At 44.7% G+C, this 27,454-nt stretch overlaps 2 protein-coding genes across 3 annotated transcripts in view; both read left to right on the top strand.

The window, feature by feature from the left end:
* Window positions 1–10,770, top strand: part of ipo13 (importin 13) — a 51,837-nt gene extending 41,067 nt beyond the window's left edge. The window contains exons 15-24 of one of the 2 annotated variants that reach the window (XM_036978289.1): window positions 2,308–2,460; window positions 2,557–2,637; window positions 2,763–2,900; window positions 3,016–3,112; window positions 4,490–4,542; window positions 7,712–7,778; window positions 9,004–9,062; window positions 9,636–9,725; window positions 9,822–10,003; window positions 10,103–10,770. In XM_036978289.1, the coding sequence (XP_036834184.1) occupies window positions 2,308–2,460; window positions 2,557–2,637; window positions 2,763–2,900; window positions 3,016–3,112; window positions 4,490–4,542; window positions 7,712–7,778; window positions 9,004–9,062; window positions 9,636–9,725; window positions 9,822–10,003; window positions 10,103–10,199 (1,017 nt within the window). In that variant the 3' untranslated portion in view covers window positions 10,200–10,770. Of the gene's footprint in view, window positions 1–2,307; window positions 2,461–2,556; window positions 2,638–2,762; window positions 2,901–3,015; window positions 3,113–4,489; window positions 4,543–7,711; window positions 7,779–9,003; window positions 9,063–9,635; window positions 9,726–9,821; window positions 10,004–10,102 lie in introns of those variants that run through there. The other variant, XR_005051847.1, reaches the window with a different exon arrangement.
* A 4,985-nt stretch (window positions 10,771–15,755) lies between these two features.
* pfas (phosphoribosylformylglycinamidine synthase) lies at window positions 15,756–27,375 on the top strand. The gene is made up of 25 exons (XM_021604183.2): window positions 15,756–15,884; window positions 17,213–17,335; window positions 18,769–18,904; window positions 19,007–19,112; window positions 19,218–19,416; window positions 20,573–20,678; window positions 20,789–20,929; window positions 21,040–21,164; window positions 21,285–21,413; window positions 21,599–21,736; window positions 21,934–22,062; window positions 22,219–22,449; window positions 22,537–22,760; window positions 22,867–23,109; window positions 23,298–23,528; window positions 23,728–23,908; window positions 23,993–24,076; window positions 24,235–24,390; window positions 24,617–24,736; window positions 24,894–25,039; window positions 25,452–25,751; window positions 25,851–25,965; window positions 26,042–26,194; window positions 26,347–26,487; window positions 26,626–27,375. The coding sequence occupies exons 2-25, from the start codon at window positions 17,215–17,217 to the stop codon at window positions 26,937–26,939; spliced, it is 3,969 nt and encodes a 1,322-aa protein (XP_021459858.2). The 5' UTR covers window positions 15,756–15,884; window positions 17,213–17,214; the 3' UTR covers window positions 26,940–27,375.
* The last annotated feature ends 79 nt before the right edge of the window (window positions 27,376–27,454 follow it).

Genomic DNA, 27,454 nt, shown 5'->3' with positions numbered 1-27,454 from the left:
GTCTGTATATATTATCATTACATTGAGGATACCATCAACACACGCCTTGGGTTGGAGGATTTTTATTTTGTCCTGTAGTTCATTCAAGGTAATTGGAGAATCCAGTGGGTTCTGGTAGTCTTTAATAGTTGATTCTAAGATTTGTATTTGATAATGTATATGTTTTTGCTGTTTGTTCTTTGTTATAGAGACAAAAAGATTGGAGAAGTGGTTTACCCATATATCTCCATTTTGGATAGATAGTTCTTCATGTTGTTGTTTGTGTAGTGTTTTCCAATTTTCCCAGAAGTGGTTAGTCTATGGATTATTCAATTACATTGAGCTTTCTGTTTTACATTTTTAGATTTGATAGGGAAGCTGAGAGGTCAAATATACTGTTAAGGTTTTCTACTGCCAGGTTTACACCTTCACTATCACAGTAGAACGTTTTGTCCAGGAAGTTGTCTAAAAGGGATTGAATTTGTTGTCTAATTGTTTTTTGGTAGGTTTCCACACTACATTCCTTCCATCTATAGCATTTCTTAATATTACTCAGTTCCTTTGGCTTTGATGCCTCATGATTGAGTATTGCACTGTTCAAGTAGTGTGTGATTTTGCTGTGATCTGATAGAGGGGTGTCAGTGGGCTGCCTGTGAACGCTCTGCGAGAGTCTGGGTTGAGGTCAGTGATAAAGTAGGCTACAGTACTACTGCCAAGAGATGAGCTATAGGTGTACCAACCATGGGAGTACCCTAGATGCCTACCATTGACTATGTATATGCCCAGCATGCAACAGACCTGCAGGAGTTGTGACCCTTTTTTGTTGGTTATGTTGTGCCTAGGGGGGGCATATGGGGGAGGGAATGCTGTCACCTCCTCTCTGCCTCTCCTCTCGCTGCCGGTCACACTCCCTCTCTGCCTCTCCTCTCGCTGCCGGTCTCACTCCCTCTCTGCCTCTCCTCTCGCTGCCGGTCTCACTCCCTCTCTGCCTCTCCTCTCGCTGCCGGTCTCACTCCCTCTCTGCCTCTCCTCTCGCTGCCGGTCTCACTCCCTCTCTGCCTCTCCTCTCGCTGCCGGTCTCACTCTCTCTATGCCTCTCCTCTCGCTGCCAGTCTCTCTCGTTCTCCTCTCTGCCTCTCCTCTCGCTGCCTGTCTCACTCTCTCTCGCTCTCTTCTCTGCATGTCCTCTCGCTGCCTGACTCTCTCGCTCTCCTCTGCCTTCTTTCTCCTCTCTGCCTGTCTCTCTCTGCCTCTCCTCTCGCTGCTTGTCTCTCCCTCTCCTCTCTGCCTCTTGCTGCCTCTCCTCTTGCTGCCTCTCCTCTCGCTGCCTCTCCTCTCGCTGCCTCTCCTCTCCCTGCCTCTCTCTCTCCTCTCGCTGCCTCTCTCTCTCCTCTCGCTGCCTCTCTCTCTCCTCTCTGCCTCTCCTCTCGCTGTCTCTCGCCTCTGCCTCTCCTCTCGCTGTCTTTCTCCTCTGCCTCCTCTCGCTCTCCACTCTGCCTCTCCTTCTCTTGCTGCCTCTCTCACGCTGCCTCTCTCCTTTCTCTGCCTCTCTCGCTATCTTTCTCTCTGCCTCCTCTCGCTGTCTCTCTGCTCTGCCTCTCTGCCTCTGCTCTTGCTGCCTGTCTCTTTCTCTCCCTCTCTCTCCCTTTCTACCTGTCTGGTTGTGTGATTTATAGCCATGACGTCAGACTAGGGAATCAGGTTGTCTGTGCAGCCTGACAAACACTGGCACCTTGAGGCAAGAGGTGAAACTGCACAGTCACTATATTGTAAGCTACAGTACAACCATTGTCTGTTTTTATGCATTTAGGGTGGCATTCTTACTTAAGATCTGGACACTCGACTCAAATTTTACACCCATTGACGTCAGTGAATGATTTGGGTATAAGTCCAAGTTGCACACACCTATCTCAACTCTGAAGTGTGTGTGTGTGTGTGTTCAGTAGCAACATTGCTCATTAAGCAAAGGGAGTCAGCCCAGCTGCATTACACCTCCCTTGTACGCCACAGTTCCGTTGTCATGGATACAGAGCGGTGATTAAATCGGTACTAACAAAGCTTTAATTAGTGTTGTCACCCTGGAGAGCGTGTGTCTGAAATCTGCAGAAAGAAGAAGCCATCAACTGACTGACCCAAAATCATCTCTTCTCTCTTTCACTTCTTTAGAAGAAGTTCTGTCCTTTTCACTTCATCCCTCTCTTTCATGTTCTTTCACGGTCTCTCTTTTTGTTTCACTTGTTAAGACATGGCAAATCTTGTTTGTCTGTCTCCCTGAAGCTAATGACTGACTTTCTCGTCTTTCTCTCCCTCCCTCATCCCTCTCTCCAGCCCAACCCGTCCAATAAACTAGCGATAATCCACATCCTGGGTCTGTTATCTAATCTCTTCACTACGCTGGACATCAGCAAGCAGGAGGACGAATCAGGAGAGGGCACAGCGCCACCTGTCAAAACAGCCCCGCCACCACCAGGACCTAACCCGGTGAGAGACATCACCATCAACACCCAGGCACACGCCAACTCAGTGGGAGTGTTTAGCGTTGTCTAGGTTACTCAAACTAACCGGTGTGTGTTCTAGGTGGTGGTGGTCCTACAGCAGGTCTTTGCTCTCATTCAGACGGTCCTCAGCAAGTGGCTCAACGACTCTCAGGTGGTGGAGGTGAGACAAGCACACACTGGACAGACCTATAGTGATGTTTTAATATCTGAAGCATAAAAAAATCTGACCTGAATAAGCTGAAAATGAACAGTTTCACTCTCCCCTATTTCCCTCCCTCCTCCCAGGCCGTGTGTGCTATCTTTGAGAAGTCGGTGAGGACTCTCCTCCATGACTTTGCCCCCATGGTGTCTCAGCTCAGTGAGATGCTAGGACAGATGTACAGTACCATACCACAAGCTTCAGCACTGGACCTCACACGACAGGTACACACACACACACGCTTGAACACACTCACGCCAACACAATACATACGCATCAGAGGCACACACACACAAACACCTTAACCAGTGTGAAACCATCTGTGGTTGTATTTGACAGATGGTCCATATATTTGCCAGTGAGACGGACAACTTCCCTCCCATCAAGGCTCTATTTGAGCTGGTTACCTCGGTAACACTCTCCATCTTCCAGCAAGGTAGGGGGTCCTGCAGGGGAGGGGTGTGAAAAATGTCTGTTTTTCTTTTGGGTGATTTTGATTGACAGGAAACCTGCACACACCTGCTTTCAGCAGCAGAGGAAATACAATGGATGCATCTCAGTAGTCTAAAGTCCTTGTCTCCTCTCCTTGGAGCTGGACAGTTGAAAACACCTATTGCATCATATTGCAGTATTTTTAGATGAGTGCAGATGAAGGGGAGGCAATGAGGAGAGGAAGTCACGTTAGATTATTGATATGCATCCTCTGTCCTCCTGTGCTGCTATGGAGAATTAGAAAAGAAAAAGCATTAGAAGGAAGTTCTGTTTTTCACATTGGCATTATCCAGTGGTGGTTATCTGAATACTGTCCAGCCCTCTCTTCTCCCTTTTTAGTTGTCCTCTCATTCCCTACTCCCCCTCTTCTGCTTTGACTGTGTTTGATTGATAATGGCTGCCTCTCCTGCTTTCTTGAACTTTCTTTCTGAGCAGGTGACCTTAAATGTTATACTGTGGCCTGTATCTTATACAGTATGGTGCAACGTTACATAACATCACAGAATGTTGTTGCAGAACAACGTTCATATAGAAATGTATTGTGTAGAATAGACAGCCCTCTCGGTTTTACAGAACGGAATTGTGTGTGCTCTATACATTGCATTTCTATCTGGGTTGCACCCCACTGAATAAGCCTGTAAGGTTGGGGCTTGGGTCTTGTTTGGAGTCTGGGAACAGTGAAGGGGATGGTTGCCTCCCAAGTGTTCACCTTTTGGGGGGTGGGTGGGGGTAGGGGTCAGGGGTTCTATTGACCCAATCCCAAATCGACCCCCAGCCCCTACCCCCTTGGCACATGGATGGTTGTAAGCCACACAGAAAAATATCATATTTCCTATCGTATGACATTGCAAGCCCCTAGGGTGTATAGTCTAGGAGAGATGCATAGGGGCTAGTCCAGGGGAAGGGGGTAGAGGCAAGGGGTTGATTTGGGACTGGACGCCCCTTTTTCTCTGAAGCGTCACAGAGGTGCCTCCTGGGTTCCCCACTCCAAACCCACTTTTGTTATTTTTTGGTTTGTTCCTTCTCTCGTTACTACTTTCTTTTTTATCTCCAAATGGAACCCATGTTTTCTCTCTCTACCTGTTTTCTGTTCGTTCAACCGCTCCTGTTTTTCTGAGACTCTTCCAAAGCTTCACACGCCCCTCCTCCCTCTCTCTCCCCCTTTGTTTGTTCTTTACTCACGTGTGACAATTATTTCAATGAGATCTTTTATGTTCTCTTTTCTTTCCACATGACTGTTGAATCGGTTGAGTTGCTGTTTGTATATTATTATTATTATTCTCTTTATGATTTGTTAAGTTTCATCTTTATTATATTTTAGGACCCAGGGATCATCCTGATATTGTTGATTCATTTATGCAACTCCAAGCTCAGGTGTGTTTTTGGTTTCTTATTTCATTCACTTTGGGTTTCTCAATCTCTCTCTCTGTCTCTCTCGCTGTCTCTCTCTCGCTGTGTCTCTCGCTGTCTCTCTCTTGCTGTGTCTCTCTCCGTCTCTCGCTGTCTCTCTCTCTCTGTCTCTCTCTCGCTGTGTCTCTCGCTGTCTCTCTCTCGCTGTGTCTCTCTCTGTCTCTCGCTGTCTCTCTCTCTCTGTCTCTCTCTCGCTGTGTCTCTCTCGCTGTGTCTCTCTCTCCGTCTCTCGCTGTCTCTCTCTCTCTCTGTCTGTCTCTCGCTGTCTCTCTCTCCGTCTCTCGCTGTCTCTCTCTCTCTGTCTGTCTCTCTCTCTGTCTCTTTGTCCCTCTCGCTTGTTCTCTCTCTCTCTCTCTCTCTCGTTATCTCTAGCTCTCTTTCTTCTCTCTTTCTGTTTGTTTAAAAAGGGTCCTAGGGCGACCCATCATAATGGCAGGGCAGAGAATGGACAGTAGGTGGCGCTATTGAAGGACCGACTGTCTTCTTCAATACTCAGGGCTCTAACCAGAAGCTACACCTTTGTCTGAAGATGAGGGAGTTCGGTTCAGAGTTCACCAAGGTCATGTCCAGTAGGCAAAAAACAAGAGATTGTTTTGAAAGGAGAAGGGACAAACTGAACGTGTCCAATAAGAAACATTTTCATGTTCAGTTGTCCTACTGAACACGACCCTGGGATGTAGTTCTAGAGGTCGACCGATTATGATTTTTCAACGCCGATACCGATTTTTATTTTGAATAATAATTGTAATAATGACAATTACAACAATACTGAATGAACACTTATTTTAACTTAATATAATACATCAAAATCAATTTTGCCTCAAATAAATAATGAAACATGTTCAATTTGGTTTAAATAATGCAAAAACAAAGTGTTGGAGAAGAAAGTAAAAGTGCAATATGTGCCATGTAAGAAAGCTAAGTTCCTTGCTCAGAACATGAGAACATATGAAAGCTGGTGGTTCCTTTTAACATGAGTCTTCAATATTCCCAGGAAATAAGTTTTAGGTTGTAGTTATTATAGGACTATTTCTCTCTGCGATTTGTATTTCATATACCTTTGACTATTGGATGTTCTTATAGGCACTTTAGTATTGCCAGTGTAACAGCATAGCTTCCGTCCCTCTCCTCGCACCTACCTGGGCTCGAACCAGGAACACAACAGCCACCCTCGAAGCATCGTTACCCATCGCCCCACAAAAGCCGCGGCCCTTGCAGAGCAAGGGGAACAACTACTCCAAGTCTCAGAGCAGGTGACATTTGAAACGCTATTAGCGCGCACCCCGATAACTAGCTAGCCTTTTCACATCGGTTACACCAGCCTAATCTCGGGAGTTGATAGGCTTGAAGTCATAAACAGCGCAATGCTTGAAGCATTGCGAAAGGCTGCTGGCAAAACTCAGGAAATGCTTATGAGCCTGCTGGTGCCTACCATCGCTCAGTCAGACTCCTCCTACAAATCATAGACCTAATTATAACATAATAACACACATAAATACGAGCCTTAGGTCATTAATATGGTCGAATCCATAAACTATCATCTAGAAAAACAAAAAGTTTATTATTTCAGTGAAATACGGAACCGTTCCGTATTTTATCTAACGGTGTTATCCATAAGTCAAAATATTGCTGTTACATTGTACAACCTTCACTGTTATGTCATAATAATGTCATAATTACGTAACGAGCCAGGCAGCCCAAACTGTTGCAAATACCCTGACTCTGTCCTTTTTTGCGAATGCGCACCGCATCAATTATATGCAACGCAGGACACGCTAGATAAACTAGTAATATCATCAACCATGTGTAGTTAACTAGTGATTATGATTGATTGTTTTTTATAAGATAAGTTTAATGCTAGCTAGCAACTTACCTTGGCTTCTTACTGTATTCGCATAACAGGCAGGCTCCTCTTGGAATGCAATGTAAAGCAGGTGGTTAGAGCGTTGGACTAGTTAACCGTAAGGTTGCAAGATTGAATTCCCGAGTTGACAAGGTAAAAATCTGCCGTTCTGCCCCTGAACAGGCAGTTAACCCACTGTTCCTAGGCCGTCATTGAAAATAAGAATGTGTTCTTAACTGACTTGCCTAGTTAAATAAAGGTGTAAAAAAAAAAAAAAAAAAAACGGCCAAATCGGTGTCCAAAAATACAGATTTCCGATTGTTATGAAAACTTGAAATCGGCCCTAATTAATCGGCCATTCCGATTAATTGGTCTACCTCTATGTAGTTCCCAGTGACCTCACTGGTTAGAATCCCAGAGCCACGCCCCTTTTCTGATGTAATTCCAGCCCAGTGCCAATCAAAGCCCAAATGAATTAATATTCCATTAATTAATCAATTCAGGCGAATTGGTTGCCCTCTTTTATTTTATTTTTGTCTTCCTTCTACATTCTTCTTCCTTTAATCTTTGGATAGATCTGATCTCCTCTCCTCTTCCCTCTGTCCCCCTCTCCTCCTCCATCCTGAATGAGTTACTTACAGTATCAGTTGTATTTATCCGTACATGTACTTTACTTACTTATGTTGCATATTCAATCCAACCAGGCCAAAAAAGGGATGAAAAAATAGTGTATCAGAATGAAATTGATACAAAAGCTACAGAACCATCATTGCCTTTAGTTTGACTTAAGTTTGGAATAATTTTCTATTTTTGTTTTTCTCCAGTTTGTTTGCCGAGTTTGCATTGGAGCAGAGTTGTGTACTTACTCTATGAATGGTAGTTTGTCGTAGGGAGAGTGGAGTAGTCTAGCCTGGTAGCTTCATCTGTTTACCTGCTATAGACAACTCCTTTAGCCCAACTTACATTAACTCCCCCTCAAGGATTTAAAAACATTGGATTGGTGTAAGAAACACTTTGTCTACACCAATCCAATGCTGTTAAATCCCAGATGGGTAGTGAACGAGATCACACATCAGGGAGAATCAGAATTTGCCTCTTGTTGTTCAGCTCGGACAACTAGTTGTTCCTGACCTTGTGGGTAAACAGCTGAACATGGCAATGACAAAGGAGTTGTCTAAAGCAGACAGTTCTGTCTACGAGGCTAGAAGAGTGGTGGTGGGGGGGTGTACCCATGGAGTAGGGGCACAGACTCCTGCCCTGTGTCATGCCTCTGTCTGCCTCCTACTGTAGGCCCTCAAACGGAAGCCAGATCTCTTCTTGTCTGAGAGTCTTGACGTGAAAGCTGTGTTCCATTGTGGTAAGTGTGTGTCTCTTTGCTTCCAACAAGCACACTGATCATTGTGTGTGTTTCCGCGTCCCTTTTAACACGCACACTGTAAAACTCTTATAAAGTGTTTAAAGGTAAACTGCCCCTTAGGCCATTTAAATCCAGAAAAGTTGGTTCTATGTGGCATGGATGTGAGTTAGAAACATTCATTCTAGTGTCAAAATTGACTTCAAAGTGTAAATCGGATACATTTGAAAATAAAGTCAGTCTCGTCTAAAACTGAATTTTGTAAGGGAGTTTGTCACGAGTTACTGGAGGGTTTACGATCATGTTCACTTGCCCAGTGCTCACTAACACGAGAGAAGCAGCTGTGCTAATTAAGCACGCGCTCTATCCAATCACAGCATCCAGAACCTCCAGACAGTGAGACAGACCTGTCCTTTATGCAGCATATCAGACTGATGTTTGATAGTGTTAATCACGCAAGTCTGCCACTTTTGGGGCAAAATTAGAATTGAGACGATCAGAGCACACTTGTATCATAACTGCAACCTGTCGATATTCCAAAATCCATTTGCGAGCATCTTGTGTCCCCCGCGACCTGCTTTGTAACATGATTCTCTATGAAACACTGCCAGATAGACACACTCTGGTAATAGGGAGAAAGTTGTAAAAAACACAACAGCACTGAAGTACACGCATTGCCACTCGCCTGTGGTGAACACAGAGTTGGAACTTAGCTAGCAAGTGATTTTGGGCACTGATGAACAATGTGTAGCTTGTGCTTTATTTACGATAGTTTCACAGCTTGTAGATTATGAAGTTGTAGACATGCTATCGTTCTCAGAAAAAAAGTTACTTGCGAAAAACTGCACCAAACACCTTAGCGAGATGTAAAATTGACCAAGATCTCCTCTGCAAAAACTTCTAAATGAATTACAGATTTCTTGATTTATCTTAGATTAATTCTGACAATTGATAGGAAGTGACTATTTTGAGGAAGACGCTATGTTGTTGCTACGCTGACTCAGGAGGGACAAACAACAGTACCTGCCAGGGTAGGAGATAATAACACACCCAGATCAAACCACACCACCAAGACCACTCTCGTTTGTCTTCAGTCATGGCCACTTAATGAGCAATCTTTCAAACGAGGCCAAATCAGGAAGTGCAGTCGCCCTTTAAATAGTTTAAATAGTATAGCTTTTGTATTTTTATGTTTATTTAATGCCCCCCTGTCCGCTCTCTCCTGTAGGAGTACTGTCACTCAAATTCCCAGAGGCTCCAACAGTGAAGTCTACCTGTTTGTTCTTTGTGAGTATACACACACACACACGCCCCTCTGTATTTATTTGGACAGTAAAGCTAAACATTTTTTTATTTTGCTCTATACTCTAGCATTTTGGATTTGAGATCAAATGTATTTTAGTAAAGAATGTCACCTTGTATTGTATTGTATGAGAGTATTTTAATATCTGTTTTGCTTTTTAGAAATGAAAGAACTTCATGTACAGTAAACTGCAAATGCATCCAACAAGTTTGTAGTCACAAGCTTGATGTAGTCATTACGTGTTAGGAATATGGGACCAAATACTAAACTTTTGACTACATTAATACACCATAAGTGAATATGTCCAAATACTTATGACACCTTCAAATGGGGGGACTAGATATGCAGGAAAATACCCTCAAATAAAAGGTGACATTCTGGACTTTTGCCTAATTTGATAAACTCCAAAATGTTGGGGTATAGTGCCAAGGTTTTAGCTTTACTGTCCAAAACAATACAGAGGGAACTGTATGTTTTTGGTTAACCAAGGTGGATCTTGTTGAAATGTATTCTTAGTTTTGTGGTTCTCTCTGATTGTCCCTGTGTGTGTGCCATAGACTGAGTTGTTGCCCCGTTGCTCAGATGTGCCCCCAGTGGCCAGAGTGGTGCAGGAGGATGGAAAACTACTGCTGCAGGCTGTACTAGAGGTAAACCTACATGCATCCTCGCTAATGTATTTTAGATGTCCTACTGTATACTGAAACATATCACCTTATTGACTGGTCTTTCCTCTCTCTCTCCAGGCAATCGGGGGAGGTTCATCTCGTAGTCTGATGGACCAGTTTGCTGAGGTGCTGTTCAGTCTCAATAAGCACTGTTTCCCTCTTCTCACTGTGTGGCTGAAAGAGGTGCTGCAGACAGCAGGCTTCCCCTCCACTAGGGTCACCACAGAACAGAAGGACACCTTCACCCAACAGATACTCAGGTACCACACACACGTACTTGCTCACTCACCTAGGCAATGCTGCTGTTAGCTTTTCTTTCTGTGTCTGACCCCATCTCTCTCCTCCCGCTCTCCCTCTAGAGAGCGAGTCAATAAGCGGAGGGTGAAGGACATAGTAAAGGAGTTTACACTAGTCTGCAGAGGGCTTCACGGGACCGAGTACGCCGCTGAATACTGACCCTGACCTTGCCACGACTTCCCCAGGCTGGATGCCACGGTACCACAGTACCCACAAACCCCTCAACACTGGAGTTTTCCTTGGACGATTGAAACTAGACCCTCCCCCTAGAACAGAAAACAGCTCCCCATACAGGCCAACCATTGGACAAATGGTGCTCTATCACACCACTCAACGGTCTGACGAAGGCTCCTCTCCTTCTTTCCTCTCTTTCCCCCTGTCTCTCTTTCTCCTTCCCTTTTGTGACTTCAACTCCCAGCATGCCCTCTCTTCACCCTCTTTCTCTCCTTTCTCTCTCTGTTGTTGGAATGGGATCATCTGTGGCTCAGAGGCTGTTTCCCTGCTGTTTCCTGGTTGTTTAGCATCTGAGATGATAGTGGTACTGTACCTGCTGTCCGTAGCTAGCTAGTTTACCTTTGTATCTTTGGAAAGAAAACTAAATAAATATACATTACCAGTCAAAAGTTTGGACACACCAACTCATTCAAGTTTTTCTTTATTTTTACTATTTTCTGCATTGTAGATTAATAATGAAGACATCAAAACTATGAAATAACACATATATAGAATTATCTAGTAACCAAAAAAGTGTTAACCAAATCAAAATATATTTTATATTTGAGATTCTTCAAAGTAGCCACCCTTTGCGTTGATGACAAATTTGCACACTCTTGGCATTCTCTCAACCAGCTTCACCTGTAATGCTTTTCCAAAAGTCTTGAAGGAGTTCCCACATGCTGAGTACTTGTTGGCTGCTTTTCCTTCACTCTACGATCCAACTCATCCCAAACCATCTCAATTGAGTTGAGGTTGGGTGATTGTGGAGGCCAGGTCATCTTATGCAGCACTCCATCACTCTTCTTCTTGGTCAAATAGCCCTTACACAGCCTGGAGGTGTGTTGGGTTATTGTTCTGTTGAAAAACAAATTATAGTCCCACTAAGCGCAAACCAGATGGGATGGCGTATTGCTGCAAAAAGCTGTGGTAGCCATGCTGGGTAAGTGTGCCTTGAATTCAAAATAAATCAGTGTCACCAGCAAAGCACCATCACACCTCCTCCATGCTTCACGGTGGGAACCGCACATGCAGAGATAATCCGTTCACCTACTCTGCGTCTCACAAAGACACGGCAGTTGGAACCAAAAATCTCAAATTTGTACTCATCAGACCAAAGGACAGATTTCCACCGGTCTAATGTTCATTGCTTGTGTTTCTTGGCCCAAACAAGTCTATTCTTCTTATTGGTGTCCTTTAGTAGTGGTTTATTTGCAGCAATTCGGCCATGAAGGCCCTGAGTCACAGTCTCCTCTGAACAGTTGATGTTGAGATGTGTCTGTTACTTGAACTCTGTGAAGCATTTATTTGGGATGCAATTTCTGAGGCTGGTAACTCTAATGAACGTATCCTCTGCAGCAGAGGTAACTGGGTCTTCCATTCCTGTGGCGATCCTCATGAGGGCCAGTTTCATCATAGCGCTTTATGTTTTTTGTGACTGCACTTGAAGAAACGTTCAAAGTTCTTGATGTTTCTGTTTGACTGACCTTCATGTCTTAAAGTAATGGACTGTTGTTTCTCTTTGCTTATTTGAGCTGTTCTTGCCATAATATGGACTTGGTCTTTTACCAAATAGGGCTATCTTCTGTATACCTTGTCACAACACAACTGATTGGCTCAAACGCATTAAGAAGGAAAGAAATTCCACAAATGAATTTTTAACAAGGCACACCTGTAAAATTGAAATGCATTCCAGGTGACTACCTCGTGAAGCTGGTTGAAAGAATGCCAAGAGTGTGCAAAGCTGTCATCAAGGCAAAGGGTAGCTACTTTGAAGAATCTCAAATATATTACATTTTTTAAATACTTTTTTGGTTACTACATGAGTCCATGTGTGTTATCTTAGTTTGTTTTCACTATTATTCTACAATGTAGAAAATAGTATATAAAAAAACCTTGAATAAGTAGGTGTCCAAACCTTTGACTGGTACTGTGTTTGTGTGTGTATGTGTGTATGTGTGTATATATATATATATATATATACGTACGTATACGCATACATACATACAGTTGAAGTCGGAAGTTTACATACACCTTAGCCAAATACATTTAACCGCAGTTTTTCACAATTCCTGACATGTAATCCTGGTAAAAAAATCCCTGTTTTAGGTCAGTTAGGATCACCACTTTATTTTAAGAATGTGAAATGTCAGAATAATAGAGAGAGTGATTTATTTCAGCTTTTGTTTCTTTCATCACATTCCCAGTGGGTCAGAAGTTTATGTACACTCAATTGGTATTTGGTAGCATTGCCTTTAAATTGTTTAACTTGGGTCAAACGTTTCGGTTAGCCTTCCACAAGCTTCCCACAATAAGTTGGGTGAATTTCTGCCCATTCCTCCTGACAGAGCTGGTGTAAATAAGTCAGGTTTGTAGGCCTCTTTTCTCGCACCCTCTTTTTCAGTTCTGCCCACATTTTCTATGGGATTGAGGTCAGGGCTTTGTGATGGCCACTCCAATACCTTGACTTTGTTGTCCTTAAGCCATTTCTCCACAACGTTGGAAGTATGCTTGGGGTCATTGTCCTTTTGGAAAACCCATTTGCGACCAAGCTTTAACTTCCCGACTGATGTCTTGATGTTGCTTCAATATATCCACATAATTATCCTTTCTCATGACGCCATCTATTTTGTGAAGGGCACCAGTCCCTCCTGCAGCAAAGCAGCTCCACAACATGAGGCTGCCACCCCCGTGCTTCACTGTTGGGATGGTGTTCTTCGGCTTGCAAGCCTCCCCCTTTTTCCTCCAAACATAACGATGGTCATTATGGCCAAACAGTTCTATTTTTGTTTCATCAGACCAGAAGGCATTTCTTCTTCAAAAAAGTATGATCTTTGTCCCCATGTGCAGTTGCAAACTGTAGTCTGGCTCTTTTATGGTGGTTTTGGAGCATTGGCTTCTTCCTTGCTGAGCGTCCTTTCAGGTTATGCCGATATAGGACTTGTTTTACTGTGGATATAGATACTTTTGTACCTGTTTCCTCCAGCATCTTCACAAGGTCCTTTGCTGCTGTTCTGGGATTGATTTGCACTTTTCGCACCAAAGTACGTTCATCTCTAGGAGACAGAACACGTCTCCTTCCTGAGCGGTATGACGGCTATGTCGTCCCATGGTGTTTATACTTGCGTACTATTGTTTTAACAGTTGAACATGGTACCTTCAGGCGTTTGGAAATTGCTCCCAAGGATGAACCAGACTTGTGGAGGTCTACAATTTTTTTTTCTGAGGTCTTGGCTGATATCTTTTGATTTTCCCATGATGTCAAGCAAAGAGGCACTGAGTTTGAAGGTAGGCCTTGAAATACATCCACAGGTACACCTCCAATTGACTCAAGAGATGTCAATTAGCCTATCAGAAGCTTCTAAAACCATGACATCCTTTTCTGGAATCTTCCAAGCTGTTTAAAGGCACAGTCAACTTAGTGTATGTAAACTTCTGACCCACTAGAATTGTGATATAGTGACTTATAATTGAAATAATCTGTCTGTTAACGATTGTTGGAAAAATTACTTGTCATGCACAAAGTCCTTAACCGACTTACCAAAACTATAGTTTGCTAACAAGAAGTGGAGTGTTTGAAAATCTAGTTTTAATGACTCCAACCCAAGTGTATGTAAACTTCATATATATATTTATATATATACACACACACACACACACACACACACACACACACACACACACACACATCTATATAACGAAACAAAGGGGGTGCCAGTCCTGCTGCAAAACAGGAAGAGAGAGGGACCAATGACGGAACAGGATTCTGTGGACTGACACATATTAACAGCATACTGTATACCATACAACACCGACTCACGCTCCCCAAAACTCTTACGTTTGCCAAAATTATTGTTGAATGTCATGTGAACTAGTCTAATTTGATTTTGATATTTGCCTTTATGGGGAATTATGTGCCGATTGAAGGTTGAACCACTGACCAACTAGACTAAAGCAGAGGATTATACTGTCTGCTGTCCTGCCCCTGTCCTGCGCTACACACACACACACACACACACACACACAACTGTAGTTTCCTTAAGAGTCTAGAATGTCCAATGATCGATCAATGAGGAGGGAGAAGAGGTGACAGAGAGTGATGCAGAGGTTGGTGAGATGAGTGTTGTGAGGGGGGGGGGGGAAATAGATGAGGGTGTGTTGTCCTATCTGTGGACTGTACAGTCACTGTAGTCGTGCAACTCGATTAATCATGTTGCGTGTGTAGGGGAGTGTGTGCAGTGTTGATGCAGTGTGCATGAGTGTGAGCAAATGTCTGCCTCCCCGCTTGTTGAGTGCACTTATATCGGACCTTCATCACTTTCTCCTACCAAACACAGACACCCCCTCCCCTTTTAAACACAGATCCCGTCCCTCCATTTGACACTCTCTTAGTCCTCCCCTACATACAGTACATATACTGAGTACTCCACTTAAATGTTCTCTGCTCACAACACACAAGAACTGCAACAGTCCACTAACCTCCATATTTCCTGGATTGACTGACCAGTCTTAACCATTGACTAGATGAACTCATTCGTATGATCTATAAACCAGTAGAACAAACTACACACCGTACTGCTCTTAACCAGTGCTTGTCAACAAGCAACCTGAGTCCTATCACCCAACCGGGTGTCTTCCTAGAATGAGACTGAGAGGGGTAGTCAGTGATGTCATAAAGATTATTCAGGAAGTGTATTTGCAGTTGGAGACTGATGGAATGGAACTCTTCTCTGTGAATGGAATTGAGACTGCGTCTGAAATGACTTCATGAAAATAGATGGAAATCAGAGAATAGGGTACCATTTAGGATGGATGAAACGATTGGAGCAGCTGGCTCCCATGTGTACTTCCTGCTTCCTTATGACATCACCTCTGTCCAATCCCTCTTTGTGTCACTAGGTGCCTGCAGACATGTAGCATGTGTGTGTTTTTGGGGTACGGGGTGGGGTTGGGTGGGTGGTTTTTGGGAGATTATGAAATACTGTGAGTGTGACGCTGTGAGATAATGCTCTGGGTACAAGTTGGCCATTAGATAAAGATCTAGGATCCGCTTACCCTCAGTGGGTCCTCAATTTAACCATTATGGACTGAAGATGCAAGACTGACTTCGGATCAGTGTCTAGGGTTGACTTCATCCTACGGTCAAGGGAACTGTCTGAGAGTATGTTTGTCACTGACAAAGAGAGAGGAGGAGGAGGAGGGTTGGAGCAGGGATGAAATGTACATTGTTTCTTTTTTGTACCATGTTTTAATTTATTAAATATATCTGATGGCAAGTCGTGTTTGTGTGTGTGTGCGCGGGCGCGCGCACTTCCTACTGGCCAGTATGTTAGGTCTGTGTTGCCTATAATAAACACAGAAAGAAAATCAGTAATATGGCACCAAGCTGTATTCATTTATCATTTTCATGGGCTTCTTCCTAATTTTCACAAAGGGAATTACAAACGTTTAAAAGAAAATGTACAATCAGGATCATACCAAAAGTTTACAACAGAAGCACGCATGCGTCGTCTTCTCATCGTGGGTGTGTGGTGGCGAGTTTGGTGCGCCCTCACACACGTGGGGTGCTCTTCAATTTGTGGTCTCTGCGGATCAGCCATTCAGAAGAATAGCTACTTTTGGGCTTGGAAGGTAAGCAGCCTTTTGCTAAGAATGTTTTCTGTATTTTACTTGTTGTAGCTAACTACTAGCTAGGGAACTATTCGTATTGAATTATCCAGCTAGCTGATTAATTAAAGCTAGCTAGCTAACGTTACTGTAGCTAGCAACTTTGTAAGTAACTTACCTTACGCTTTCAAAGTTTAGATTTGATGCCGTGTTATATCTTGTGCACGATCTATTGTTGCAGGAAGTAAACTCATGTGCCACGTTCTCTTACTAGTTCGTTTTTTGCCTAAACGATCAAATCCGAGTTTGATTATTATTTTATTTTGTTAGATACTTAGCTAACCAAATTCATTACAATATCGCTGGCTAAATTGCTATCATATCTAACAAAGCATTATTTTGATATGGAGGACACTTCTTTATCAGCTAACGAAATAGCCCTGCTAGAGCCCGAGCTGCATGCCTTGTGATGCAACACGCAAATAATAAAGTTGACCCATGTCCTGACTGTGATTACTTAATGAATGCACTGTATAGAGAGGAGTGGGGTTGGAATCGGCCTCATGATCCATATCCACTTAGCTACCCTCGTTCTACTCTGTATTTCTGTCAAGCACACATCCTCTAACCTAGTAACAGTTGGGGCAGATTTTTCAATTTATTTTACCTTTATTTAACTAGGCAAGTCAGTTAAGAACAAATTCTTATTTTCAATTACGGCCTAGGAACTGCCTGCTGTCAGCTCGGGGGTTTGAACTTGAAATATTCCGGTTACTAGTCCAACGCTCTAACCACTAGGCTACCCTGCATAGAAAATGACTGCAAGTTTAGCTGAACAACTAGGCTGCCTTGTCTCAGCACTATATTCATACGTGAAAGTATCAGTGGACCTCAAATGCTACAGTAAACATTCCTTTGAGGGTGAGAGCATTGAGACATCTTTAGAACCCAAAGTGCAGTGTGTACCAACCCACACCGATAAACCAACAGTTAGGCTACACTGACAGACACGTATTTGATCTCGCTCCAATATGTATGTTTGTATAATTTCCTGTGTTTAGCTGACAGACTGACTACAGTGTCACAAAAATACAACATACTCTGTTCTGGCTGCAGAGTTGACCTCTGTCCAGGGCATAATCAGGTCAAAGGTCAACACAGGGACAGATCTGGAGTCGGTCCTTATAGATTATTGATTGATTATAATGATTGTGTTGGATTTAAAGATGGGTAGTGTTAAATTACTCTTTTGTCATGTGGTCTCCAACATGTGCATGGTAACATATGTATTATGTCACCATTGGGTTTTGGGAAGAAAAAAAACAATTATCCACTCATCTCCCCTTCTCTAGTTATGGCAGTAGTGAGGTTCTACAGTAAGGAGGCTGAGAGGGGGTGTGTCTTACAGACTGCTGCTCAGCTTCACCCCCAGCTGTCAATCACCAGTGAGCTCTGCTACAATGTCGAGCTGACAGGTGAGTGTGTTTGTGCATAATGTATATGAGTGAAAGATGCACCCAAATTGTTCAGGCAAGTAAGAAATACATGCGCTCATGCTATCCGGAAGGCCAAAGTTAGTTACTTTAAGGAGCAGTTCTCTCTGTGGGTTTAACCCCAAGAAGTTCTGGACAATGGTGAAAGAACTGGAGAATAAACCATCCTCACAGCTACCCTTTCCCCTAATGTTCATGATGTGTTTGTTCCTGCCAAACTAACCCTGATTCAGATGACCATCCTACCCATGCTAGATTACAGAGATGTATCTTAAATAGTTTAGATACACCTACTCATTCAAGGGGTTTTCTTTATTATTTTTTAAAACTATTTTCTACATTGTAGAAAAATACTGAAGACATGAAAACATTGAAATAACACATGGAATCATGTAGGTGTTAAACAAATCAAAATATATTTTATATTTGTGATTCTTCAAAGTTTGCCTTGCCTTTGCCTTGATGGCAGCTTTGCTCACTCTTGACATTCTCTCAACCAGCTTCACCTGGACTGTTTTTCCAAAAGTCCTGAAGGAGTTCCAAGATATGCTGAGCACTTGTTGGCTGCTTTTCCTTCACTCTGCGGTCCAACTCATCCCAAACCATCTCAATTGTTTAACACTTTTTGGTTACTACATGGTTCCATGTGTTATTTCATAGTTTGTCTAAACTATTATTCTACCGTGTAGAAAATAAAAACCCTTAAAAAAGATGAGTAGGTGTGTCCAAACCTTGACATGTAAGGGTGCTCTCGAGCAGTTAGCTGTTCTTTACTATTCGGCCATCAGATTTGCCACCAATGCTCCTTAAAGGACACATCACTGCACTCTATACTCCTCTGTAAACTCTCTGTATACCCAAATCAAGACCCACTGGTTAATTCTTATTAAAAAAATAAACTCTTAGACCTCAACCCTCCCTAGCTGAGAGATCTACTGCAACCCTCATCCTCCACATACAACATCTCTTCTGCCAGTCTGTTAAAGGTCCCCAAAGCGCGCACATCCCTGGGTCTCTTTCAGTTCGCTGCAGCTAGCGACTGGACAGTTTTATCTCTCTCTTATCTCTATCCAAAGACTCAATCATGGACACTTACTGACAGTTGTGGCTGCTTCGCGTGATGTGTTGTTGTCTACCCTTTTTCCCTTTGTGCTGTTGTCTGTTCCTAACAACGTTTCTACCATGTTTGTGCTGCTGCTGTGTTGTTGCCATTCTGTGTTGTCTTAGGTCTCTCTGTGTTGTGTTGTTATTTTTACTTTTTATTTTTATCCCCTGTCCCTGCAAGAGGCCTTCATTATAAATATGAATTTGTTCTTAACTGACTTCCTAGTTAAATGAAGAGGGGGGAAAAAGTGTCTTCAGTGAATTTTAGGCTCTCTAATTCTCTCCTCATATCCCTCCCCTTACTCCCCTAGGTGCTGAGTCTCTGAGTGTAGAGCAGAGGGAGGTGCTGCTGTGGCTGTTCCGCCCCACTCTGCAGACAGAACAGCTGTCTGACACACCATACCTGACAGAGGGAGAGGCAGGAACACTAGTGGAGATCGGACCTAGGTACACACACACACTCAGACACACACACACAAATTGATTTGAAATGCTCAAATCAACCCTTGCGCCCCACTATAAATGTTTTGTTTGTGCTGCCCCCTGTAGGTTGAACTTTTCAACAGCATGGTCCACTAACGCTGTGTCCATCTGTCAAAGTGCTGGACTGACCAACGTCACCAGAGTGGAGCTGTCCAGAAGACTGCTGATACAAGTACACAAATACAGACGCACACAATTTAGGTGCAGTTCAGGCTGCCATGTTGCACAAGGGGACAAATGGATCAATTCTAACTTTCCTGTCCCTTTCTCTCGCCAGCCCAAGGATGGACAGAGTGAGACAGTGTTGGATGGAGAAGTGGAGAGACTGGTCAGCAGTCTCTATGACAGTATGACTGAGTGTGTTTACACACATCCCATCTCCTCCTTCACTGTGGCAACCAAACCACAGGAAGTGTTTGAGGTAGACATCCTGGAGAAAGGACGTGCTGCCCTGGAGACTGCTAACGATGAGCTGGGTAAGTACTACCTGTTAATGTTAGATATCTCATCAGGTCTTCGATCGGTTCCTTCCTGTCTACCGTTCTTTCTTTTCTCGCTCTTCTTATGTCGGCTATCTCTTGTTGTCCTCTCTAACCTTTCCTTTTCCCTCCCCCTCTCTTTCACCAGTCCTTCCCCTTATGTGGATAGGCCTACTTTGTCACATGACATATAATCTAATGACATAGATGGTTGAAGTCACAGGACTGACAGTGTCATTGATTAGCTTGTGTCTGTAATTACACTAAGGCACACTTTGTGTGTTTGTGTAATTAGATTAAAGCATGCTCTGTGAGCAGTGATTTAACTGTTTGCAATATCAGTGTGTGATAAATTCAATCCCTCATACTTTGAGGGGCCTGTGGAGTTTGACTGAATAGTAAACTCACCCACATGAACAGCCTTCCCTTGATCACTGTTAAAGCTCAAAGCTGGGACCGAGAGACTGAAAAACAGCTTCTATCTCAAGGCCATCAGACTGTTAAACAGCCACCACTAACATTGAGTGGCTGCTGCCAACACACTGACACTGACTCAACTCCAGCCACTTTAATAATGGGAATTGATGGGAAATGATGTAAATATATCACTAGCCACTTTAAACAATGCTACCTTATATGATGTTACTTACCCTACATTATTCATCTCATATGCATACGTATATACTGTACTCTATATCATCGACTGTATCCTTATGTAATACATGTATCACTAGCCACTTTAACTATGCCACTTTGTTTACATACTCATCTCATATGTATATACTGTACTCGATACCATCTACTGTATCTTGCCTATGCTGCTCTGTACCATCACTCATTCATATATCCTTATGTACATATTCTTTATCCCCTTACACTGTGTATAAGACAGTAGTTTTGGAATTGTTAGTTAGATTACTTGTTGGTTATTACTGCATTGTCGGAACTAGAAGCACAAGCATTTCGCTACACTCGCATTAACATCTGCTAACCATGTGTATGTGACAAATAAAATTTGATTTGATTTGTTAGTTTCTCATTTTTAGAATTGTGTGAATGTGAACCGCCTTGAGGACGTGAGCTCCCTGTTTCATCTGATGTGTTTCATTGTTGATCCAAATAACATATTCAAGTGTGTGTGTGTGTGGTGTAGGTCTGGCCTTCGACTCGTGGGATCTGGACTACTACACGTCATTGTTCCAGAGAGTGAAGAGGAACCCTACCAGTGTGGAGTGTTTCGACCTTGCCCAGTCCAACAGGTAGGTGTGTTTTGTTGATGGTGTACTCTTTAATCTTCCTTTGTTTTATTTGTGTTTTGCTTCTGGGGGTAACTTTTTGCATTTCCTGTCTCTGTGCCGCCCTCCCTCAGTGAGCACAGTCGTCATTGGTTCTTCCGGGGACGTATGGTGATTGATGGACATGAGCAGAAGGACACTCTGTTTAGCCTCATCATGGACACCCAGCGTCATAGCAACCAGAACAACGTAATCCAGTTCTGTGACAACAGCAGGTAGGAGAGATGGTGTATGGAAGGACGCTTTTACAATATGTCACACGGCGGGATTTTGTTTCCTTTCCACATTTTACAATTCCATAGTGTGTGTGTTTGTGTTTGTGTAGTGGCATAAAGGGGATGGAAGTGGAATGTGTGTACCCCAGAGACCCATGCCAGGCCAGTGCCTACGAGTTGAGACTCTCTGAAAGACATGTCATCTTCACTGCGGAGACTCACAACTTCCCTACTGGTGAGAACATGCACACACCCGCACATCCAGGCCAGGAGCGTGTTATAGTTCTTTTATACATATATTTACACCTTTTTGAAATCCCTCTCCCTGCCTTCCTCCTCCTTTATTTAACCCCAGGTGTAGCTCCATTCAGTGGTGCCACCACGGGGACAGGAGGACGTATCAGAGATGTGCAGAGTGCTGGGCAGGGCGGGCATGTCGTCGCTGGCACCGCCGGATACTGCTTTGGCAACCTCCACATACCTGGTGAGTGTCTGGAGAGATGTCTGTCTGTACCTGCCGCTGTCTGTCGTGAGGATCATGGAAATGGCAGGAAACCTTGCATGAGTTAAAGATGTCCATCTCCCCCATCCTCCTCCTCTCTCCCCCATCCTCCTCCTCTCTCCCCCATCCTTCTCCCCTCTCCCCCTATCCTTCTCCTCTCTCCCCAGGTTACAGCCTGCCATGGGAGTGTAAGGGGGAGGGGTGGGAGTACCCCCCCAGCTTTGCCCCTCCCCTGCAGGTGGTCATCGGAGCCAGTGATGGAGCGTCAGACTACGGCAACAAGTTTGGAGAACCAGTCCTGGCAGGTCCAGACACGAACGATGGAAACAACAGCAGCATCTGAAATTTCACCCTATTCCTTATATAGTGCTGCTGCAGTACTTCAATAGTAGTGCACTATATAGGGAATAGGGTTCCATTTCAGACTTAACCGGCCTGGAGTATGACATGTTTTTTGGAGTTGAAACCACAGGAGGTTAACTTGCTTTCGGTCTCCATCTAGGCTTTGCTCGGTCCTTCGGCATGCGACTGGCCAGTGGGGAGAGGAGAGAGTGGATCAAGCCAATCATGTTCAGCGGTGGGCTGGGCTGCATCGAAGATGCACATGTGAAGAAGGAGCAGGCAGAGAAAGGTTAGATCTTTGGTTGGAGCTGATTGGTGTATGGTTAGTGGTAAAGTTGGGGTCAACACGTGGAAATCGACTAGGTCATTTATTGACATTGGCATTAATTCTATGTTTAAAATAACCCTGTCTGTAAAAACCGTTACTTGTGCTGCTGTTTGTCAGGAATGGAGGTGGTGAAGATCGGGGGTCCGGTGTACAGGATCGGAGTGGGAGGAGGGGCTGCCTCCTCTATCCAGGTGCAGGGTGATAACTCCAGTGCCAGAGACCTGGGGGCGGTGCAGAGAGGAGATGCTGAGATGGAACAGAAGATGAACCGGGCACTCAGGGCCTGTCTGGAGAGAGCGGGAGGAAACCCCATTTGTAGTATACATGACCAGGGGGCAGGGGGAAATGGTAAGAAGAGAGTGTGTGACGAAGCTGAAGAACGGAAGTCTTGAGTTGGGATTGGTTGTGTGTTGGATTAATGTAGTTGTTTTGTAGGTAACGTGTTGAAGGAGCTGTGTGAGCCGGCGGGAGCTGTGATCTACTGCAGCAGGTTTAAGAGAGGAGACCCCACCCTCAGTGTGTTGGAGCTATGGGGGGCGGAGTACCAGGAGAGCAACGCCATGCTCATCCGCCAGTCAGATCGCTCCTTCCTGGAGAGGGTGTGTCAGAGGGAGAAGTGCCCCGTTGACTTTGTTGGAAACATCACTGGAGATGGAAAGGTGAAGATGGGGAGGAATCACAACTGAATCACATTTCTGTCATTTTACCACACACCTTTCCTTTGGGGTGTGAGTGATTTTGACAATGGTCTCTCTCCATGTGTAGATAGTGCTTGTGGATGATGTGGGTGGTGGTGAAGGAGAGGACCAGACAGACAGAGGGCGCTGTCCTGTAGACCTCCACCTGGACTGGGTGCTGGGGAAGATGCCCCAGAAGGACTTTGTCATGGAGAGGATGACAACTGACCTCAAGCCTCTGTCTCTTCCCACTGGGCTGGGTGTAAGAGACGCCCTGGACAGAGTCCTACGCCTGCCCGCCGTCGCCTCCAAACGCTACCTAACTAACAAGGTGTGTGTGTTTTAGAGATTTCACTATCTCAGTAATGTTTTACCCTCACGTTAAAAACATTACAAACAGTAAATTAAGGCTGTTAGGTTTAGTAAATAACATGTTTTTGTAGAGAGAAAAGCTCTGAGTTCATTTTGTATTCTCTCTCTGTCTCACTACCTTAATCTGTCTCTCCATCCCTTTCTCAGGTGGACCGGTCCGTTACGGGTCTGGTTGCCCAGCAACAGTGCGTTGGTCCTCTCCACACCCCATTGGCTGATGTCGCTGTCGTCTCTCTGTCTCCATTCGGCCTGAAGGGGGCGGCGACCGCAATCGGGGAACAACCAATCAAAGGTCTCGTTTCGCCGGGGGCGGGAGCTCGCATGGCTGTGGGGGAAGCGCTGACTAATCTGGTGTTTGCTGAAGTCACAGCCCTGAAGGTAATAGAATATAACGGCACGGTTAGAATCACAGCCCTGACAGGAACAGAAAGTTATAGGCATGCAATGACCACAGCAGAGAGAATTAGGGTGCAATGGCATTGACCACAGTCAGAGCCCTTCAGAAAGACCGAAAACAAACTTTTAGCGAACATCAGCACCAGTCTCTCTGTGCTAAGTGCTGAGTGTGTGTTCTCAGGATGTAAAGTGCAGTGGTAACTGGATGTGGGCGGCAAAGCTCCCTGGTGAAGGGGCATGTCTCTGGGAGGCGTGTCAGGCCATGTGTGATGTCATGGGTCAGCTGGGCGTGGCCATCGACGGAGGGAAAGACTCACTGAGCATGGCTGCTAGAGTTGGGACAGAGACTGTCAAAGCACCAGGTACTTTGTTTGTGTGTTTAGGGCACTATGTGTGTTTTGGGGGACAGGCAGTGTGTGTTGTGTATAAATCTGCTCTTTCTCTAGGTGCTCTGGTCATCTCTGTGTATGCTGTGTGTCCCGACATCACGGCTACGGTTACCCCTGACCTGGAGAACCCTGACGGCCAAGGTTTGCTACTCCCGCATACACGCGCACACACACACACATATGATTGAACAGACACATACACACTGCACATCACAATATTGACACAGCTCAACATTTAAACCTGTTCCTGAGTTGATTTCCACACACATACGCACACCTCTAACATTCTTCCTCTCCAGGTGTGTTGCTGTGGGTTCCAGTGACTCCAGGTCACTACAGACTGGGAGGGTCAGCTCTGGCCCAGTGTTACGGTCAGTTAGGTGACCATTCACCTGACCTCGACCACCCGGAGCTACTGACTGCCTGCTTCAATACCACACAGATCCTGCTACATGGTCAGTCACACTTTACATCAGTATGGCTTATATACTGTCACTGTTCTGTCTGTTGAGTGTATCATACCAGTGTATTCTAGTCGGTAGTGTATCATACCAGTGTATTCTAGTCGGTAGTGTATCATACCAGTGTATTCTAGTCGGTAGTGTATCATACCAGTGTATTCTAGTCGGTAGTGTATCATACCAGTGTATTCTAGTCGGTAGTGTGTTATGCGTGTTGCAGACCGCCTGCTGAGTGCAGGACATGACATCAGCGACGGAGGGCTCATTTCCTGTCTGCTGGAGATGGCGTTCGCAGGGAATCGTGGGATAGAGGTGGACCTGCCCTCTCTGGGTGCTGGAGGTCAGTAGAACAGAACATTCTATAACTGTATTTAAACCCCTCAGAGGTAAGGAAGATATCAATATGCAATATATACAACACAGATCTCTCTCTTACCCTTCCTACCTCTATGTACCCTTCCTCTCCCCTTTCTGTCCCTCCCCCACTCTTCCTATAGTCCTGGAGGTGTTATTCAGTGAGGAGTTGGGCTTGGTAGTGGAGGTGTGTGGGAGGGACATAGAGAATGTGTGTCAGAGGTACACTCACGCTGGACTACAGTGTCACCGCATCGGAACCACCCAAGGCTTCGGACCAGAGTCCATGGTGAGACTGACACACTATTTATATCACTATTGTTTGTCTTGGATGGTCATATAGGGCAGAATCCTATGTTAGATACTTGATCAATAAGGCCCGAGGGGGTGTGGCAGGTATATGGCCAATATTCCACGGCTAAGGGCTGTTCTTAAGCATGACGCAACATGGAGAGTCTTATTGCTATTATAAACTGGTTAGCAACGTAATTAGAGCAGTAAAAATACATGTTTTTGTCATACCCGTGGTATTATGGTCTGAAATACCACGGCTGTCAGCCAATCAGCATTCAGGGCTCGAAATACCCAGTTTATAATATAGAATTGAGCACTTGACTCAAACTCACATAAATCATGCATTGATATCAATGCTTTTTGGGGGATGTTGTTTATTTTTGTTAACATTGTTCTTCCTGTCTCAGGTCAAAGTTCATGTGGACGGACAGGAAGTGCTGAGCGACCGTCTGCCCAGCCTCCGGGCGTTGTGGGAAGGCACCAGTTTCCAGCTTGAACGCCTGCAGACCAATCAGCTATGTGTACAGCAGGAAGAGGAGGGGCTAGCCACACGCACACAGCCCTACTTCAAACTCACCTTTGATCCCATGGAGAAACCCAGCAATAACGGTCTTGGTGCAAGCCAGCCTCGCGTGGCTGTGGTCAGAGAGGAGGGCAGCAATGGAGACAGAGAGATGGCCGTCTCTCTCTACATGGCTGGCTTTGAGGTACCGAGCACACATACACACACACACACACACACACACACACACAGGCATACATACACACACCTAATTTGTTTGCGACCCCTCTCTCTCTGGGTCTAGGTATGGGATGTGACCATGCAGGACCTGTGTTCAGGCTCTTTAACTCTAGACATCTTCAAGGCTCTGGTGTTTGTAGGAGGATTCAGCTATGCAGACGTCCTGGGCTCAGCTAAAGGTATGCACACACAGACAGTATGTACACATACACACGCATATTCTCTTTAACCCTGTGTGTATCTGTCTCCTGATAGGCTGGGCTGCCACAGTGACCTATAACCCCCGGGCCAGAGCGGAGTTTGAGCAATTCCGGCGTCGTGACGATACGCTGAGTCTGGGTGTTTGCAACGGCTGTCAGCTCCTAGCCCTGCTGGGATGGGTCGGGGAGAGGGAGGAGGGAGGAGGTGGTAGGCAAACTGTTTGGCTTTGGTGTCTACTTATTACAGTTTCTTCCCAGAGAGAGATTTACCAAGACAACGATTCATTTGAAGACTGTCTTTTGAGTACTGTTCACTCAGACAGTCCCACTCACCCTCTTGCTGTGTGTTTGTCTCTGCAGAGTCTGATGTGGTCCTGACCCATAACCAATCCGGCAGGTTTGAGTCGCGGTTCATCAGTGTAGGGATCAAGGCCTCTCCTTCAGTCTGGCTCCGGGGCATGGAGGGCTCTGCCCTAGGCGTCTGGGTGGCTCATGGGGAAGGTACAATCTCTTAAAATAATCTTCAGCCTATCTAACTTAAGACAGCTATTGCAAATTTCTACATTGACATGATAAATGTTGACAATGATGCACAAACGCCAAGGGTCATCCAACTCTCCATCTTCTCCATCTCTCCAGGTCTGGTTCAGTTCCGTTCCCCCCAGGTTCAGCAGCGTATCATCTCCTCCGGCCTCGCCCCCCTCCGTTACCTGGATGACACGGGTGCACCCACTGAGGTGTATCCCCAGAACCCAAACGGCTCTCCCCAGGGCCTAGCGGGGCTGACCTCCAGGGATGGGCGCCACCTGGCCATGATGCCCCACCCGGAGCGCTGTACCTTTGGCTGGCAGTGGCCATGGGCCCCCAGGGAGCTCCAGAGCTCCCTCAGCACCACCTCTCCCTGGCTACGCATGTTTACTAACGCTGCTGCCTGGTGTAGTCATCAACAGTGAGGGAGCTAGACAACACAGCTCTTTCGCACTGTAGTCCAACTGTGGAAATCAAAATTTGACTTCCCCACACCACATGTTATTCACTGTTCTGTTTTAACTGAACACTTACTCTGCTGAAATCAGTCTTTATGTTATTGGTACTTAAAATAGTATTTTCTCAAACTGAAAAGTATTTGCATTCCAGAGAATCAATGCTGAAATAAAGCCCACCAATCACTGCACCATGGTCAAAAGTATCTGATCAATCACTTGAGCTGTCTTTAACATTCCGAAGGTCACGCTACTACTAACAGATAGTTTGATTGGTTCTCTGTTTATCACTGATACTGTTCAATTATATTGAACATTTTGTAATTTACTGACAAATTTCCAAACGGTTTATGAACTGTTATTTTTCTATCAAACTGAGAACTAATTAAATACATTTAATACAAAATGTGGAGATGGAATAATTGATTCAAGGATTAGGTGTAGTTTAATGTCTATTGTATTTGCATGTGTATTGTTGTGCTAAA

This window comes from Oncorhynchus mykiss, chromosome 5 (assembly GCF_013265735.2).
Source record: "Oncorhynchus mykiss isolate Arlee chromosome 5, USDA_OmykA_1.1, whole genome shotgun sequence".
In the NCBI taxonomy this organism is placed as follows: Eukaryota; Metazoa; Chordata; class Actinopteri; order Salmoniformes; family Salmonidae; genus Oncorhynchus; species Oncorhynchus mykiss.
The sequence above is the reverse complement of the archived record's forward strand: the minus strand, read 5'-3'. Positions and strand labels throughout refer to the sequence as shown.